At 39.5% G+C, this 18,017-nt stretch overlaps 1 protein-coding gene across 2 annotated transcripts in view; it reads left to right on the top strand.

Annotated features, from left to right (window-relative positions):
• Nucleotides 1-17,557, top strand: part of CERS6 (ceramide synthase 6) — a 128,122-nt gene extending 110,565 nt beyond the window's left edge. The window contains exons 9-11 of one of the 2 annotated variants that reach the window (XM_056349592.1): nt 9,840-9,996; nt 11,012-11,035; nt 12,098-17,557. In XM_056349592.1, coding sequence (XP_056205567.1) covers nt 9,840-9,996; nt 11,012-11,035; nt 12,098-12,259 — 343 coding nt within the window. In that variant the 3' untranslated portion in view covers nt 12,260-17,557. The remainder of the gene's footprint in view (nt 1-9,839; nt 9,997-11,011; nt 11,036-12,097) is intronic. The other variant, XM_056349593.1, reaches the window with a different exon arrangement.
• Nucleotides 17,558-18,017: the final 460 nt, after the last annotated feature.

Here is an 18,017-nt window from a genome sequence, read left to right as displayed (position 1 = left end):
ACTTATGTTCATCATTGTGTACTGTAATGAACCCTAGTTACTTATTGCCAGTCTTTCTCTCATCTCTGTATGACTAGCTGAAGAGCTCTTCCAAGTTTCATCACTGGTTGAACAACAGCGTGGGATATAGCCATGCCATTAATGCATACGCTGGGTCTCCAAATAGTGATCCAGTACTGCCGGTTTGCACTGTTCTCTCTCCTTTCTTTTATCCTGGAATCAGCTTCAATCTGAGCAAAATTGCAGCTTTATTCATGAATAGGGCAGCAGAAAGCCTGCATGACTAGCAGCTGCTGCAAAGATTTGCTGAACCGCTCTCTTTCCTAGCTTTGTTCTTTTTCTATCTGCTACTGACTGGTTTTGTGCATTTCTTAACATGCAGGGAAGCTGAGTTGTCATCTTTCATACCGGTTTTCTTGGCACATTTTCTCCAGTTTGGCCCTTGAAGCATGTGTGTTGTGGGAAGGCAGCATGTGAACCCTAACAGAGTCACCCTGCTTTATTCCTCTGGACATATTGTAAAACAGACAACTCAAACCTACCCTAACAAAGGATCCTGCTTTGTCAAAGCAATACATAGGCACTAGTTAAAGCAAGAATCCTGGTCAGTTACTTGGTATGGTAAGAATTTAGGTAGTCAGATAAATCCCAACTGCCTAAACCTTGTCTGGACTCTGAATGAACATAGTGTTTTGTGATGGTTTTAGTTGCTGACCCTAGATCCTGAAGTTAGTGAAAACCTTTCTAGCCTGGCCAGTACTATGTATAGAGCTGGACAAACATCTCTAATTGTTCTACAGTAAAATAACTTTTTTGTTAGGAAAATAGATGTCTTCTGACACTGTTTCAAGCTCATTTTGCTCAGAAAATTGTCTAAACCAGAGCACAGTCTAAGTTGTTTGTGACTGGCAGATACTGAAGGAATAAATTATGATTCTGATACTTGATTCCTTATGTTATTCATGATGTCACTGAGTGGATGCTGTAGAACTAACAAAAATTATCTAATGTGCTTATATTTCAGGCTGTTTGTAGTTTCAGCAGGCAACTTATAACCCGTCAACTTATCAAGAGCATTTAATAAAAAGTTTTTGGCAAGGTGACTACAGTATATTTGAAGACCTCATAGACTCCTATTAATGGATTTAAAAGAAAGTTTAATTAACTAAGTCTCCATAATTGCTCACAACTCTTGTCTTAGCTCTTTAATAGAGCGTATATAATGTTGTCATCCCATCTGCTTTTGACAAAACATTATCTGATGTTGTCCTTTCTAATGCCTGGTTATTTTATTTCCTCAAATCGTTTACAGTGCTTGTGAACTCAGGCCTCTGAGTACTGCATGAAGCAAAGCTGAAGTCTTTGGAGTGCCGAGTTAATACCTATCCAGCTATTTACAGGGAAGCTATAAGAAATGGAAAGGTTACAGGTGTCATTCACTATTGTGGGTTTGCAGTGTAAATAACAAAAAGTGGCATTTGCTCAGTGTTTCTGTTTTCAAGACTTTCTTGTGATCATAACAGGAAAAAATTATATGAAAAAGGATTTCATCAGACTTCCAAAGCTGATTCTTATCCTCATTTTTAGTTCCTACCGACTGTATCCCCTGTGTCTGTAATAATGCTTTCTGTTGTCAAGGATTGTTCAGTCAGTGTTCTCACACTGTTGTTTATGAAATATGTCCTTTCTAAAACCTGTGCTTTGATTAGAAACAGGACAGAAACCTGTGCTGTGGCATTTCTTTTGCTCAGAATTGAAAAAAATTATCTAAAACGATCAAAAAAGCCTGATGGATGTAAATGTTTCAGGGGAAGGGAAGCAGCATCGGTGTTTTTGTTGTGGTCAAACATTGTCAGCCACTTCTAGATCAGCTTAGCAAGGCATGGTGGCTGGAGGATGTGGGTGACCTGGGAGGGCTGAACTGAGGGTTGCTTCCGCCATGTTAGTCACCTTCCCATATAAGTTGCTTTGTAGTCAGCTGAAGTTCTCCACGTCTCCTCTGAAGCCTGCACCACTTGAAGGAAGGAGGGGAGGGAAAAGGCTGACAATGGGGATTTGCAGTTTGACTGGGTTATTTCCTAAAAGAGAGAGGTGTGAGGAAAATTTGCCCCAAAGTACATCTTTGAAGCATTGCCTGCTCTGTGGAGGGGAGAGCTGTGTTGGTATGGTAGTACTACAGAGCCCATACGAATGCTGACAGTCTAGGTAGCTGTAGATAGTTTGAGGATGTGCAAACGTTCTGCCTCTTCTCAACCCCTTTTCTCTTAGAGGCTGTATCTGTAGCACCAGGATTTGCTGTTAGTGACGTGTATTGTCTGTGGCTACAGAGTCATTATAAAAGCAGAACAATGCTAGTGGTTCACCGCGAGCTGTTGATGTACGTGGGACATAAAAATCATAGCTGTACAAGAGCATGGGAGTGCGATAGCTTCCAGCTTGAAATAGTAAATGGCTTTTGAACTCCGTGATCAACAGCCATAATGCAGCTAGGGTCTCATTAGTGCTCAGCTAGGAGGAGGTCATTGTGGCTGAACACTGGGAGAAACCCAGCACCCGTGCAAGTGAGCACGTTCTGTCGGTTTCATCAATGTTGCATCATGGCTGAGTTTGACTTATAATAGCTATGAAAGTAGAGATAATTATTAAGAAATTTGGATTAAACTGAAAACTGTTTAAGGCTGATTTCCCAGACTTTGGTGTGAAGGAAATTCTTACGATGTTTGTGGGGGCAAAATGGTGCTTATTTTTTGCCCTCTCCATACACATCTTTTGGCATTTCTTCCACAACTGGACCATAATACTTCAGTCATTTGTTTGAAAGATGAGTCCTTGGCAGACACTGTGCCCACCACACTTTCTTAAGCTGCGAGAGTTTTATGGATTTTAAAATTATTCCATTAGTCTAGGGACAAGTTCCCAGGATTAGACCCATGAATATGAAGTGTGGTACCCCTACTATTGATGGTATGTAGGCCACCTGAAAGACATTGAGTACCTGGCAGAGAACTGGCTGCAGCTGTTCTGTGATGTTTTGTTGGCTTTTGAGCTAATTCTGTTTAGTTCCTGTGATTACAGAAAGTTTGGGTAATCTTTTCCTCCCGAAATGTCTGCCATGGCATATAGCTAAACACAAGGCAGTCAGTGTGTGCCCCAAAAGCAAGAGGAAGAAATATTCCTTGAGCAGAGCACTGCACTTATTTTCAGTCAGCAAAAAAAGGCATGGGGAAGGCTGTTTTGTTCTCTGATACCGTTTTGCAAAGATTGGAAACTGGCCTCCTGTCGTTTACAACAATTGCTTTTGCTATTTGGAGAATAACATGAACTCCAGGCAAATGGATGTTGATATGTGTTCTCTCTTGCTCATATGAAAGTTTTATGTGTGCCTGGAGTTTTTCAGATTTGCAACTGTCATTCTTAGCATAACGTAGTTTCTCTGTGCCTGTGTGTTATGATTACAGACCTTTACACAAGGATTTTGCCAGAACACGTTATTGATGCAACATTTTGCTAAGTATAATTACATTCTGCTAGGAAATTTGAATTCTCTCCATATCCTAATGTCTACTGCAAGACTCTCCTGAGATTTGAACTTGGGTTGTGAAGGTGTCTCTGACCTTGCGTTCTTGGTTTTTTTCTATCCACAAGAGTGGAAATACTATAATTCATACCAGTGGCTGAAAAATCAGTTAATGGGCAGTAACTATTGATGAGAAGGAATTGAGTGAAGAGAAAAGCACAGCTGAACCCAGTAAAGCTTGATTAGAATTGTCTCTTTTACAGTACCTCAAACATGAATAATTTCCTGCCTGTTCTATCATTTTAGTTAATTGGAAATCCTATCGATCTACGCAGGACTTAAAATAACACAGTCTCAGTGGCAGGGCTGTGATTTCTGCGAAGAGGTATTGTTCTCAATTAGTATTAGGACAGAAGTCACCCATCTCTACAGCAGCTGAGCTTGTATTGGCACCATGTTAGGAAGTACTCTGATGTGGGTCTGGTATGGTTGAGCAGAACTCCATGTGATGCTGAGCTCACTGATAAAACTGAAGTGTGTGGATTTAATGTTTCTCTGAATACTGGCTCAAGAGTTTGTATCCCTTCTGTTGCTGCATTTTATGGAGATCTTTCATCAACTTACTGTCTAAAAGAAGAGAGTAATGAGCATCACCAACCAAAAAATCTGAGGAACCAGTCTGAGATTGTTGAAAGACCATCTCTCTCTCCCCATTGTCCATCCATCCCTGTTTCATTGGTGCTGTGTGGGCAGCTGGTTCATCTGACTCTTCTCCATTCACAGTGGACCTCTGCTGCTCCTCTCATAGTTGCCAGGCTCAAACGAGTAACATAAATCCTACTCTGGGGGACCAAAAACCCAAGAGACAGCAGGATCTGAAAAGGGAAACCAGCTTGTTCTTCCACTCAGCAAAAACCAAGAAGCATCTGTTCAATGCAGAACAGTGATGTAGACACAGCAGCTGGCTGAGCTGAAACTCAGAAGAGGAAGAAGTTGGCAGTACAGCCTTTTATGTACTGGATTTGCTATAATTATTTAGCTGTGCTGCAGCTTGAGGGCTCCAAGACATGCAAGTGCTATAAATCAAAGTGTCTTCAGTTTAATGACTAATTTGCATGTAATTTCATACCCTTCTCAGGGAAAAAGTTGGGTAACTCATCTGAAGTCTCTCATGCAGAAACATCTGTGTGTCAGGTCACCTGTTGTGTAAAGTTAGTTTAGCATTGTCATTATAAGTAACTAGGATAGCCTAGGATGTGAAGTCCTATTAGATTTCAATCAAGTTCTTAATCCTAGAGATAAATACTGACTACTGATGGAACGGAGCTGGTGTTGTCCTATGGCTCATCAACAAGTGGACATATGTGTGCTTTCACACTCCACTGCTTCTTCATTTTTCTGTGAATCTTGGTGATATTTTTTTCTACCTTTCAGTTTTATGGCATCTTTTAAGCAAGTAGTCCATGGTGTTTTATAAACAAGTAATGGATTAATTCTCCCAGCATCTTTACATGCAGACAAGATATACCAATACCTTGTGCCTATCCTTAACAAAAAGTAAACTATGTAAAGAAATTTAAAATTTTTTTGTATCACATAATAAGTTAATAGAACAGCTATATCCAGAATTTAGAATTCCTGACTCTTTGTTCTCTGCTCTTGGTCACTTTTTACCATGTATCATGGAGAATAAACTACTATATTTTGGGGCAGAAGTAAGTGCAATTGTTTATTTTTTAAAAGAAAATTTTTAAAAAGCAGAGACTTTGAAGCATCACCAGCAATAGCATTGTCAGATTACTTGCACTAAATAGGATCTGAATTTCATTAATACCCACCTAGATGTAATTATCTGTTTGCTCTGTAATGATGGGTATGTCCAGTGCAGCTGGTTATGGTGCAAAATAGAATACTGTTGTCTGATATAACTTGGCAAAGGAGATAGACATTTATTCTGAATTATTTAGATAAGCTGGTATCATTTTTTTCTGTCCTTCGTTATATTTTGAGACTTCTAGCTATTGTACTGTGATAACATGCCCTTCATTCAGCATGTTGCACACACAGTATGTTGGTCACTGGACAGTGCTGCAGAAGTTAAGGCAACTTGCAGTACCAGTCATTCCAGCTGCACAGTTTCTGCTCCCATTGGATGTGATAATAGCACCCATTACCCTGCTATGCTTCATTCTGCAGCGTTTATCATACATTTCCTGCCTGTCTGGAAGAATGCCTACTCTTTCCACATGGCCTTCTTTCTCACCTCTTTTCATTCCTCTTGGGATTGTTTCAGAAGCAAACACAGTACATTTTTGCCAATTCTCAGTCAAATATAAATAAGCATTTTACTCTTCTATCCATCCATCCCTCTATCTCTCTTCCTTCATCTCCCTTTTCTCCTTCCATTCCCGGTGCAAGACAAGTGATCAGCTTGCCAAGAATTAGTAACTGTTCCCCAAGAGCCTGGCCTTTTGCCCACTAAGCTGAGGGGAGTGTAATCTCATCTGAGTCAGTGTATGGGCCTGTTGCCCATAGCCTCTCAAGTGCTGCTTTGCTGGCTAGGTAAAGAGTTAGACAGTAGAGTAAAACCCCATGTTACCATTGATGTGATGCAGCTGATTCTTTAGTAGTTGTTGAAAATGTGTTAATTTTATTCTGAATGTTCAATTAGAGTGGTAGTACAGTAAGTACAGCATTACCTCTCCCAGTGGCTGAGATATTGTGGCAGCATTCCTGAAAACCTAGCACAGATCTCTGTAAGAGTAGACTGGATGTCAAGTGGTGAATTTGTTTTCGTTTGCCTTCTTTAGCCACACTACTTAATTCAAGATCTTAAACTGAGAGCTGTACACAGCCAGGCGCACAGCCCCGCTTGGGATGCATTTAATGAGGGAAAAATACCTTTCTTGAGATTGTGTGGCTTTGTCCAGCTATCAAAATCTTTCAGAAAAATTGCTAACCTATTTTCAAAAGCGGAAGTGAACGCTTTGTTCCAAATTGCAGAGACCTGAGAAATGCTGACCAACGTTTTCTGAGAGGTAGAGCACTTGCAGCTTAAAGTAATTTCTCCCTGTGAGAACAAGTCCAGATGTTTTAAGTCAGATAGCCAAGAATCACATTTCCCACCATTCATCATGAAAAGATGGGATTTAACCACTGGAAGAGCTTTGAAAAATTCCAGCAAGCATGTCTGCACAGTAAGTGCCTGAATGCCTTTTTGAGTATTTGAACCTAAGATTTATTTGCACATACATCCTATAGGCACTTTCTCCTTTGTGTAATCCATTCTCATGCTGTTTTTTCCAATCCCTGTTATGTGTGTAGTTGGTTAAAAAGCTTCCATTGAATCCTTTCAGCTGTGGAATTGGTGGAAAGTTGCCTAACCTCTCTTCTTTCCCTCCCTTCCTCGGTCTCTGCAAGTAGAATTTCTCTGTATTCTGCCCACTGACCTTAGGATTTTTCCCCCATTTCAGACTTTTGACTTGAAATAATATGATTTATTCTGAGAGAGAAAGTTTATTTTCTTTCCTTCATTTTTTCTATGTTTTTTCTATATTTTTCATTCAGCATCTGCTCAGCCCTGTGTGCTTAGACAGCCTTAGCTCCATCTGCACACCTAGTCTGCACGTCAGGTCACTGACCCCTCCTAGCATTGCTGAGCAATTAGTGAGACCCTTTACGCAGCTGTAATGGAGAGTTCCAGTCTTGTCCTTAGTTTGCCAGAACGAGCAGGTTAGGAAGAGGTCTGCTTTTTCAATGAAGACCTACTTCCCATATCTAATACAGAGTAGATGACTCATTTGCATGGTGAAACTGCTTTTGGAACCAGAAACACTCTTTTTTTGTTGTTGTTCTTGATGTCTTCCTGATATTTTGAACTTCTGCAAGAACAGACCATCTGCATCTTTAATGCTGCTTTTTTGACTTGACTGCTATGGAAGTCCCCAGGATTAAATTTGGTCCAGTGAATGAACATAGAAACAGAAACCTGTAGAAACTGCTTTTACAATTCTGGAGCATATAAAATTTTAGATGAAAAAAAACAAACAGTTGGATATAAACAATGGTAGCTTTACATACAGGAGCTGTTGATTTCAAGTTTGAATTTCTTATGGTAGTTAGAACTGAAATAAGTACTGGTGAAGTAAAACAGTGCTGACTACAGTTGTGGCTTGATATGCGCGAGAGCATCTCCTTGAATTATAAAGTGGGGTATTGCTGTGCTGTTTACAGCTACCATTGGCAGAACAAATTACACAAAGCTGAGACTGAAGAGTTTTAGCTGACAGAAGCAGTAGTATGAGGCGGGGGTTGCAAACGGGGAAATAGTTTCTTTTTCTGATGTTCACTCCATAAACAGAAGACAGCGTAAAAACACAGCTGTATAGTAAGGTAATAGAACATCTTTTTCTCAGTAAATTATGAACCAAGCTTGCAGTTTAGTGTAAGAAGGCAAAAGTAAAAAGGTACAAAATTTATTATGAAATGCCCTACAGTATTAAGGCCGGTATGCTAGAAATCACCAGTTGATTTTTGATGGTTTATATGCATACATCATTTACCACTAAATGTTGTATTCTGGGTTTGCTGTCTGTACATAGTTCTTAGTAGTACAACTTGAGCTGATCTTTATGTTGTTGGAAAGGACTGTGGCAAATGTCATTGCTTATTAAGAAGCTGAGCCCAATATCCTTTAAGTTTTCAAGCGGGAGCTGTGCTGCTCTGAAGCCCTCCTGACAGTAGTACCTCAGCTACAGCTCTTCCTTCAGGCCGAGCTGGTGCAGCCACCGCGCTGTGCAGGCCTTGGCTTGGTTGAATGTGCCATCTAGTGGCTAGCGGCTGGTAGTTAATTGAAAAAAGAAAAAGAACTTAAAGCCAATGGACTTTTTCATGAATTTTTACACCAGCAGGGAAAACGGATGGAGGTTGACAAATCCTTACGTTGCCTTCTTTTTCTCCCCCTAACAGGCATTCATAAATCATCATTTGTTTCCAAAAGCTCCCTTGTTTCTGCTGGGTTTTGTCCACTCTGTTCTCAGGCTGTTTGCTGAGGTCTAGATTGAAATTATCTGCTATGGCGGAGTATTTGGGCAGAATAGTTACACAAAGCTTCTGAAGTCATATTCTAACATCACTGTTACCGCCTGCATCTGAAGTGTTGAGTCTCAATAACTTGATTCACATGTCTAGAACTGGCATTTCACAGAATCACGGAGTGGTTGGGGTTGGAAGGACCTCTAAAGTTCATCTAGTCCAACCCCCCTGCAATGAGCAGGGACACCTTCCACTAGATCAGGTTGCTGAGAGCCCCATCCAGCCTGACCTTGAATGTTTCCTGGGATGGGGCATCTGCCACCCCTCTGGGCAACCTGTGCCAGAGTTTCACCACCCTCATTGTAAAAAATGTCTTCCTTATATCTAGTCTGAATCTACCCTCTTTTAGTTTAAAGCCATTACCCCTCATCCTATCAAACATGTCCTACTAGAAGCTTTGTCCCCATCTTTCTTATAAGCCCCCTGTAAGTATTGAAAGTCTGCAATAAGGTCTCCCACTCCTGGTTGCCCTCAAGTATCACTCTTGTCCACCTGTCCTTTATGTAACTGCTAAAACTTGCTTTTGCTTGTGCATGAGCAGTGTGCAAACGATTTTCTGCAAAAAGTGGCCATCAATACCTTAGTGGTTAGTGCAGGCACCCAGGATATTCAAGACCCAGAGTTAAGCCCTTTGACTGGTTGATTATTTTGACTTTGGATTCCTGTTGGTGCTGAGGTTTCCACTAATAAAAGTTGGGACACTCAGCCAAAGCCCCCACCCCTCCACCCCTCGCCTTCTTAGAAAACCCTATTAGAGGCTGAATCCTGCCAAAACCCATCAGCTTTGAGAGAGGGTTTGGGAGAGAGGCTTCAGATGGGAGTACCTAGGGAGTATCGCCCAGCTGTTGGTACACGTTCTTGTTGTGTCACATGGCAGAAGTAGCAACTCATTGTCACAGCCTTGGAACATGGTGTGAAGAACAGGGAAGAAGTTATGTGAGACAACCAACACCTGCCAGCTTTCTAAAAGAAGAGAAGAAAGGCACACTGAGGATCTTTGTTTTCTATATGTGATATTTGCAAAATGAAGTTAAACGCTGAAAGTAACATTTTGATGTTGTTTCTGGAGACACCTGTGTGATTCAGTCTGAGTCACTATTACTCTGAGAACCAACTATTCATATGGATCCCATCTAATCAAGTACTTGTCATCTTGATTTAAAAAGGGCCTCTTTTAGATTGTGGCTTAATTAAAATGTTATTATTTTTCTATCCCTTTCTCTTCTAGGATATTAAACACAACATTGTTTGAACTTTATGAAGCTCTGGGCAATTTTCCTGCCTTGTGGGTCTTCAACGTGCTGCTTGTGATTCTTCAATTTCTGCACTGGTTTTGGTCTTACCTAATCATAAAGACAGCCTACAAAGCTATTTCAAAGGGCAAGGTAAGATAGCATGGTTCTGTTTCAAGTTTTGGGTTTTAACTTTTTTCATATCGGTACAGGGTCACTGACTTTTTGATTACTTTTTCTTTCTAATCCATAACACATTACTGAAGACACACATTGTTTTATGTAAACTTTTCTTTCCTTTCATGGAAACTTGTTTCCACTGCTTCTAACAAATGTCAGATAAGTTAATGTACTCTTTATAGTGATTATATTTATATGTGTTTCCACACTTCTTTTTAATCATCTGGTACACTGAACCAAACTCCATTAGGGAAATTAGATTAAAAAAAAGTAAGCAAACTGCTTTCTTGGGGCTGCCAGTTCTGCTCTTCTTCTTTATAGTAGTTGTTAGCAAAGTGTTCATTTCCCAGCTGGTAGTGGTAGTAATAATAGTATAAATTGAAATTCTGCTGCCTCTGCTGGTGGCAAAGTTACAAATCACAGCCTCTTTTGGGTTTTGGTATTAATGAGGTTTTCCGAGGGGCTATGTACTTTCTTTCTAGGATTCCCACGGCAAGACCATTTGGGATAAAATTTAGTGTCTTGCTGCCATTATTACATTTGACAGGAAGATATAATTCACAGAAATGCTAGCCCCATTACACTTGCTGCGCAAATACGGCACTTAAACTTAAATGGCAGAACTAACACTTACAGCTGATGTAAAGTACAGGCATTTTGCCTTTAAAGAGTATAGCACATGAGTAGATAATTTAGATATGACCGCCCCCAAAGTGAATGGGATTGTTCTGCAGAAAACTGCTTTCTGTGAATGTACTGGAGAGCTCAGACTTGCTCTGGATGGAGCCCAGAATCTGCCACTCAGTCTGTTTGAAGGACAGTGCATTCACAAACTGTATTTTGCCTGGAAGCTACACTTCAGTCTCCTCTGCTTTTAGTGATTATTAGCCTCAGCAATCCTGTCTGAATGACACCAGTGACTTCAAAGAGTGCTTCATGCTCTCTCTTATTCTGCTTGTTTATCCTTTCCCTTGTGCTGTGCTGGAAGGCTGGGAAGTGGAACCCCTTGCATGTAAGTTTCTTTAAATGTACTATGCAAAAGATTTATTCTGTGCAATACTAGTGTTTGTCTGGGAGGGGCTAATTAGTAGTTTCTGCTTGGTATTTTTATCCATGGTTTGTGTTTATACATTTAAATGAAGGCCATCTTTAAAGGCCGTTTTTACTTCTTGCCTATGCATTGCCTAATACCATTCAAAACCACTTTTGTCTGTAGTATCAGGGGTGCTGTTATGTTACAAAGATACAAAGAATCAAAGAGCTCTGAAAAGGAGGAAGACTCCTTAACCTAAGGAACAGCATTCACCCAGTAAATGGGCATGAACTGTCAGGCAAAAGTCAGCTGGCAATTAGCAGCTTAGCTAATCCAGCAATTAAGGACAGTCTGTTTCTGAAACAGCTTTCCAGTGACATGATGGGACAGACAGTTGAACTGCTCAAGTACATTTATGGTTCCTGTGATAGGGACTGAAGTGGACTATACCCATGATTTCCCAGCCCTGTTCTCATCACTTGCCTGAAGTCAGAGACCGGAGTTACCTGGTGCAGTGGGTTATGTTTCTGCCAGTACTGCTGTGTCCTACTGCCAGCCTGTAGCACCATTCCCTGGAGCCATGTGGCCTCTGGAGAATGAATTGAGGTCAGGCGGAGGAAGTTGGATTGAATAATTTGTCTTATCAGGTCAAAGATAAGCACCCTAAAGGAAGGACAGGAAATAAAGTTGTAGTAGGAGGGCAGAGGAACTGGGGCTAGGTTGAACTTGGGAGCTTGGATTGTTGGTTGCTTTAGTCCGTGCACAACCATTTGCCTTAAGCACTATGCCCTCATTTAAGCATACTACCTTCAGTGCACCAGTGCAGAGTTCTCACCCTGCCTTTGCACGTGGCCTATGTGTGTACAGGCATCTGTGTTTGAAGTGAGTCCAGGCAGGCAAAGGCAGAGAAGTGTGCCAGAGCTGAGATTGCCTTCAAAGCATGAAATGAAAAATGTTTGAATTCTCTGATTCTCTTGAACCGAAAATCCCAGTTGTTTCCTTACAGTCACCTACTGCTTGCTTCTTTTTCAAATTCTGCAGGTAGCAAAGGACGACCGAAGTGACATTGAGTCAAGCTCAGATGAGGAAGAAACAGTACCTCGTTCAAAGACCCTGCACAGCCCTATCACCACGAATGGGACAAGTGGTGCCAATGGGACAAATGGGTATCTTACTGGTGGCACTTGCTCAGAGGAGCATTAATCCTTGAGTTCACGAGACATGAACAGAATGAACTGTTTGCTACTGGAAGTAAATTATAAGTTGTGAATGCAGTTTCTTCATATATTTCAGCATCAGAAAAAATTAGGAGTATCAAAGCATTCTGATAGCGCACTGCCATATTTCCTGTTTGTGAATGAAGACAACACACCATTCTGTATATGTAGGCATGCTGTATGTGTATGTAACTGACACAATGGGAGCAGTATTTTCACTTGTACTGTCTTTGAAACTTTATTTATTTTGTATTCTTTCAGGAACTTGTGGACAAAAGGGAATATCCATTCTCAAACTTTATTTCTTGGGATTCTCAGTGGTGGAGAGCATCATGCTCAGATCTCTTCTGTCCATCCCTGTTGCTTTTGCTGAATCTGCTATAAGTAATAGTTGCTTGATTTGTTACTTACAGTAAGATAGAACATAGCTTTATAGATACTAGAGCTGCTTCAGATATTTTTGCTATCTTTGTGTTTTAAAGTGCTGATTTTGAAATTGCCTATCAAATCACAGTGGCCGTTCCTCCAACATAAAGTTTTGAAACACTGAATTGATATTTTAAATAGTAGGTAATGTGGTAAATTAGCAATTCAGGGAAAAAATTGTGGTAATTGTGGGATATTATTTTAGCATAATTTAAAATTCAATTTGGTGGCTAATTGCATTAGAAGTAGACTGGATTTGTGGTGCAAATACCCAAAAGCATTGATGTCAACAGTTAGCATAAACTTATTCTCACTTTTTTTATTTTTTTTTGGCCCTGCAGTTTTTGCTCTCTACAGATTTTAGCTTTTTGCAGAGATTCCATGTTGAAAGGTGTTTGTTCAAGTACACCATTGTGAATCCAGACCTCACTCCTGAAACTGTTCTTGCACGTTCAGATGGATGAGAGCAGGGGTGTAATGGAAAAAACAGCAGATGGAAAGTTCATTGCTTCATCAGACACAGTTCAGTCTAGGTATTGTTCTTATAATTATTGCCACTTTCTTGGTAGGGTGAAGAGAGAGAAGGCAGAATGTCATACATTAATAGAAGTAGTTTATTTTAAATGCATGAAAACTTGAGCAAAATTCACTTAATGTAATTCACAGCAAACTTTTAACACTCAGCAGTATTTCATCACCTCTACAAATAAAATTAAGGGTGTCTGTAGAATAATTTTGCACTCCTTTCTCATCCAAGATTTACAAACTGTGTCCCAAAGAAGACAAATTAACACCCAAAATAAACATCTTTATATACACACTTCTTCCAGTCTCTACATCAAGGCTTGATGTAGTGTGCTAAAGATCATTCAACTCTTGCAGGACACTTCTGTGATTTGTGTGACAGCAGTGCCAAAAGTAGGTGAGGTTCTTGGGTAACAGACTCTATGCAACCTACTGTTCAACAGTATTGTGTATGTGCACACAGAACCAATGTGCTTTTAGACCAAAGACTCGTATATTTAAAAAAAAAAAAAAAAAAAAAAAAAAAAAGGAAGGAACAAACCAGGAAAAAAATGTAACCGTGTGTCTTCTATATACAAAGGGATTGAAGTGCTGTGTTCAACTGGAACTCTGAGCCAGGAAAACTTTCTGATTCCTTCCACCTATGCAAATAGCAAAATATAGATGGTTTCTGATGCCGTAAGACATGTTTAAAGACTCTATTTTATACAGACTCCATTAAAGAAAGTTGTGTTGCCACTTCTTTCTTTTGAAAAACTGAGATTTGTCCTATTCTACTGGCCACTCTTGAAAACTTGTAAAACCTTACTGTCCATAAAGACACTTTTGTCTTAGCAAAAAATGTGCTAAAAGTAAGGGCAGAATGGCATGAATTAAAATAGTTCCTCCACTTAGTAGACAATAAAGGTAAGAAAACTGAAAAATTGTAAATCATGGAAGGAGAGCTGTCGGTTTTACTACCCACAGAGCATCTTTTGAAAAAGCCGGGTAACCTTGTAATTCAGCAGCTGCGTATTTTATATGTCCATAAGTACATCTGAGGGAGCAAGAGAATCTTAATTAAATCTCGTTCTCCCCCAAAAGTTTCTCTGCCTCTAGTTTTTCCCCATCTGTCTCCTGTGCCTCTGATTTCAGTTATCCGCAGGGTAGGTTATACATGAAAATACACTGATTGCAATAGAAAGTATCCCATTCACAGTATTTGAAGTGGCAGTTGTTTAATAATTACTGTCAAGATGATACCAAGATTTTAAAACAAAAGCATCCTGGGATATATTGAATGGACACTATAATTTCTGAAATCTGACCTGCTAAGATGGTAATTGAGAACAGCAGTTTAAACATACCTCTTTCATGGTGTTGATTACTACCTCCACCGGACCATTTCCCTTCTGGAAAGATGGTTACAAAAATGGCATTCTGGCAAAATATTTTGTCTTACATGGGTACAGAATGTTACTCTGAACTATCAACATACACAACATAGACATCGTTCAATAATACTGCAATGTTGTTGATACCTGGACAGAGAACAGTTCCCAGTAACAATCGCTGTGCAAGAGGCAGGAGACCTTCGGTCCCTGTTGGTCCTCCTCAGCTGTGCTCTGTAGTGTTGATTCTGATGTACAGTCAAGGCTACAAACCTTGAGGTGATTTGCCATTGCTGGCTACGTATCTCTTAGTTTATCCCCACTGTTAAATAATGCAACTTAAGATTGAAACTCTTCCTTTGAGGTTTAAATTCAGTTGCATCTCTTATGCACTGAAGCATGTAAACAGTTACCATGGTTCAGCTGACTCCCAGTGACTTACTTATTTTCTACAAACCCGGCTTTTGGAGTCCATTCTTAGCAGCCTAGAATAAACTTAATACAGATACGTCTGAAAAAGAGGTGAGATGAGATATTTAAATGACCCATTTGGGTAATGGGATAAGAGTAAGGAAGCATTGAGAACTTCACTAAGCTTTGCTAAACAATCGCTACACTTTCAAGCTACAAGTTTTTTTATGAAAATTAAAAATTCACACAATTTTTTCTGTCATTAGTGGGAAAGGCCAAGTGTTTTAGTGATCATATGTGACGGTGTGTTTTGATTCATTGCTTTAACCAGTGGATGTCAAAACTTTGGCTTCATCTTCCACTCTGCAGAAAGAATGTCATGCAACTATTTCCTTTTTCATTTGAATTTGTTTGCTTCTCTGCTGAAGAGCTTTGCAAGGTGCTTTTGGAGGCCATCAAGTATTTAGAGGATAAATGCACATATTCCAGGAAATTGATTGGAATTATTCACATGCCTCATGGTAATGCAAGATCTTGAAAGGTTCTGTATATTCGTACCTTTTGTAGAATTGTCATTTTAGTCATTTTAGAAATGAGGGTTTGTACTCTATAACCTATTTGTCTTCAACTTCTATGCTCCCCTTTTATAGCACAGTACGACAGTGGTTGAGATGTTGAAGTAGAAAAATGAGGAAATTATATGTAGAGTTTGTTAGTAAATAGTAAGAATCTGTCTTCTTTCCCTAGCCAGCCCAGATTATAGTAAAATAGGATTCCGATCTCCCTTTCTTTACTGTTTCCCATACTGGCATATTTTGTACCAGAAGAAAAATATATGGGGGGAGGGGTGTTTGTGTCATAAAAAACAAAAACCAAACATTGCAGAAAATGGTAGAAATATCTGATCAAACAACAAGGGTGGAAGTTGGAGTCTTTTGGACTTCTATCAATGTTAAATAGTGCTGGTTCTAAAATGCCAAAGTGTCCCATGCTGTTTCCTTGTGGCTATTTTGTAGGTTTTTCTATGTATTATTTATTTTATTCTAGCAGAATTGGAACAGGTATCACAGCTTTTCATATGCTCCTGTCTCAGCGTGTGACCATTCTGTCTGATTGCCAATGCCAAATCCTTTTTCTGAGACCCAAGAACATGCACTAAAGCTTTGCTTACAATGAAGTGATTCTTGTCTTAAATCTGTATCTGTTTCAGGTGAAAATCACTTGCTGGTTCTGAACAGGACACAACGGTGAAAGCCGTTACCCTCCAGAAAATGTCAGTGATGATTAGCACTGGTTGATTTAGACACGGTGTGCATTTTATGCAGAGTATTCTAGTAGGAAGCCTAATGCCTGTTTCATTCATCTCATATACTGCAGCCTTCTGTATTCTCAGAGAAATATGGGCTACCATTGGTTTTCTACAGTTGATGCTTTGGTATTTTTTTAATCTCTTTGCTATGACTCATTTTTTTATGTCTCCTGTTGTCTACTTCTTGTGACATTTGTGCGAGAGGAGCTATCAAATACTTTTTACCCTTCCTATAATGTAGACCCTATTTAGGTCTAACTTCAGTGTTCTGCAGACTACAGTTGCCTTTAAACCGTAAAGCAAAACCAGTTTGTATTACTTGTTTTGACTGGTTTTGATTTGGAACAGGGAACTAATGGGAACTTCAGTAAGACAACCTTATTCTTTTTTTCTTTTTTTTTTGAAAAAGCACTAGTGGAAGTTTGGAAAAGTGGCATATGTGTATAGCCTTTAAATAGTAAAGATTTCTGATTGTAGTTGCAATGAAAACACAGTGTTTTGAGTGTATCTGTACAGAATTCTCAGTCTTTGAAATCGCTTTCAATTTAAAAAATGGAGGAAATACTATGAAATGATGTTTTGGAGCCGTGTCAGTGATCACACATCAAACAAAAGACAAAAATTACTGTTACATGACCTAAAAGATCTGTACAACAAAACCCATTTTCTCGCTTCTGTTGAGCTTCACTCAGCTTCTTGCAGTCCCGGGGTTTAACTTTTATACACGAGCTCTCGTACTGCACTGTGCATGTTGACTGCCTGTTGCAAGTCAGGGTGAGGCAGATGACACTATTTTACCTGTGTTTTCATGACAATCCTGTGCTTGAGCAACTCTTTCAGAAATGCAGTGATGTGTAGGACCTCCACTGTCCCAGATACAGTGATGTGCTAGCTAGAAGTTCTTTCATGTTTAACTGTTATGTAGAACTTTGGGAGTTATTTTGTGTTTAACTTGGTTGGTTTGGGGTTTTTTTAATATGGAAAATAATTGTTCCTCAAAAAATCTCTGGAACCAATCAGTATTGTGGACTATTTTAATTTAGAGACACTTTCATAATAAACATAAGTATTAGGAATGTAGTGTTGGATTTCTTTTCTATGAAATGCAAATGTTTTCCTTTGTTTTAGCTCAAAGATTATCCACACTGCAGACTCCAGCACGCTTAGAGCGGATCCAAGTATGTCTTTGCTGAGTTTGTCACTGTATTTCATGTTATTTCTTGCATGAAACTGTAACAGCACGTGTTAGAAGGACAACTTCTCTTTATACAAATAAAAATATTTTTATTATGAAGAAAAGACATTTTGCTAGAATTTCAAAAGTAAAATTTTGCATGTTAGTCATGTCATATGTCCAGCTGGACCCACTTTGGAAAACCTGTCTTTTTTCAGTCTAGGTGGTCAGAGTTTCTTAAAAGTAGATGTTGACCAGATGTTTTGGGCTAAACTGTCAGTCAGCAGAGCACCACCTACTAACCACTTCTGGAGGTGAGAGAGCAGGCCCACTCTTGTACAGTGGTTCTTCTGAGAAAAAGCTGCAGCTCTTGATTTTGCAAAGAAAGCTGCATCTTCCAGACCTCTAACATTAAAGCAGACCGAATCTGCTTGCTTATTTATGAGAGGATTCCATGTTTTTTCATTACTGATAAAAAGAAGAGGGGTAAAGGGTGTTGCATTTTTTAAAAAAACAAGGAGCCATCTGT

Source organism: Falco biarmicus, chromosome 8 (assembly GCF_023638135.1).
Source record: "Falco biarmicus isolate bFalBia1 chromosome 8, bFalBia1.pri, whole genome shotgun sequence".
Classification (NCBI taxonomy): domain Eukaryota; kingdom Metazoa; phylum Chordata; class Aves; order Falconiformes; family Falconidae; genus Falco; species Falco biarmicus.
The sequence above is the reverse complement of the archived record's forward strand: the minus strand, read 5'-3'. Positions and strand labels throughout refer to the sequence as shown.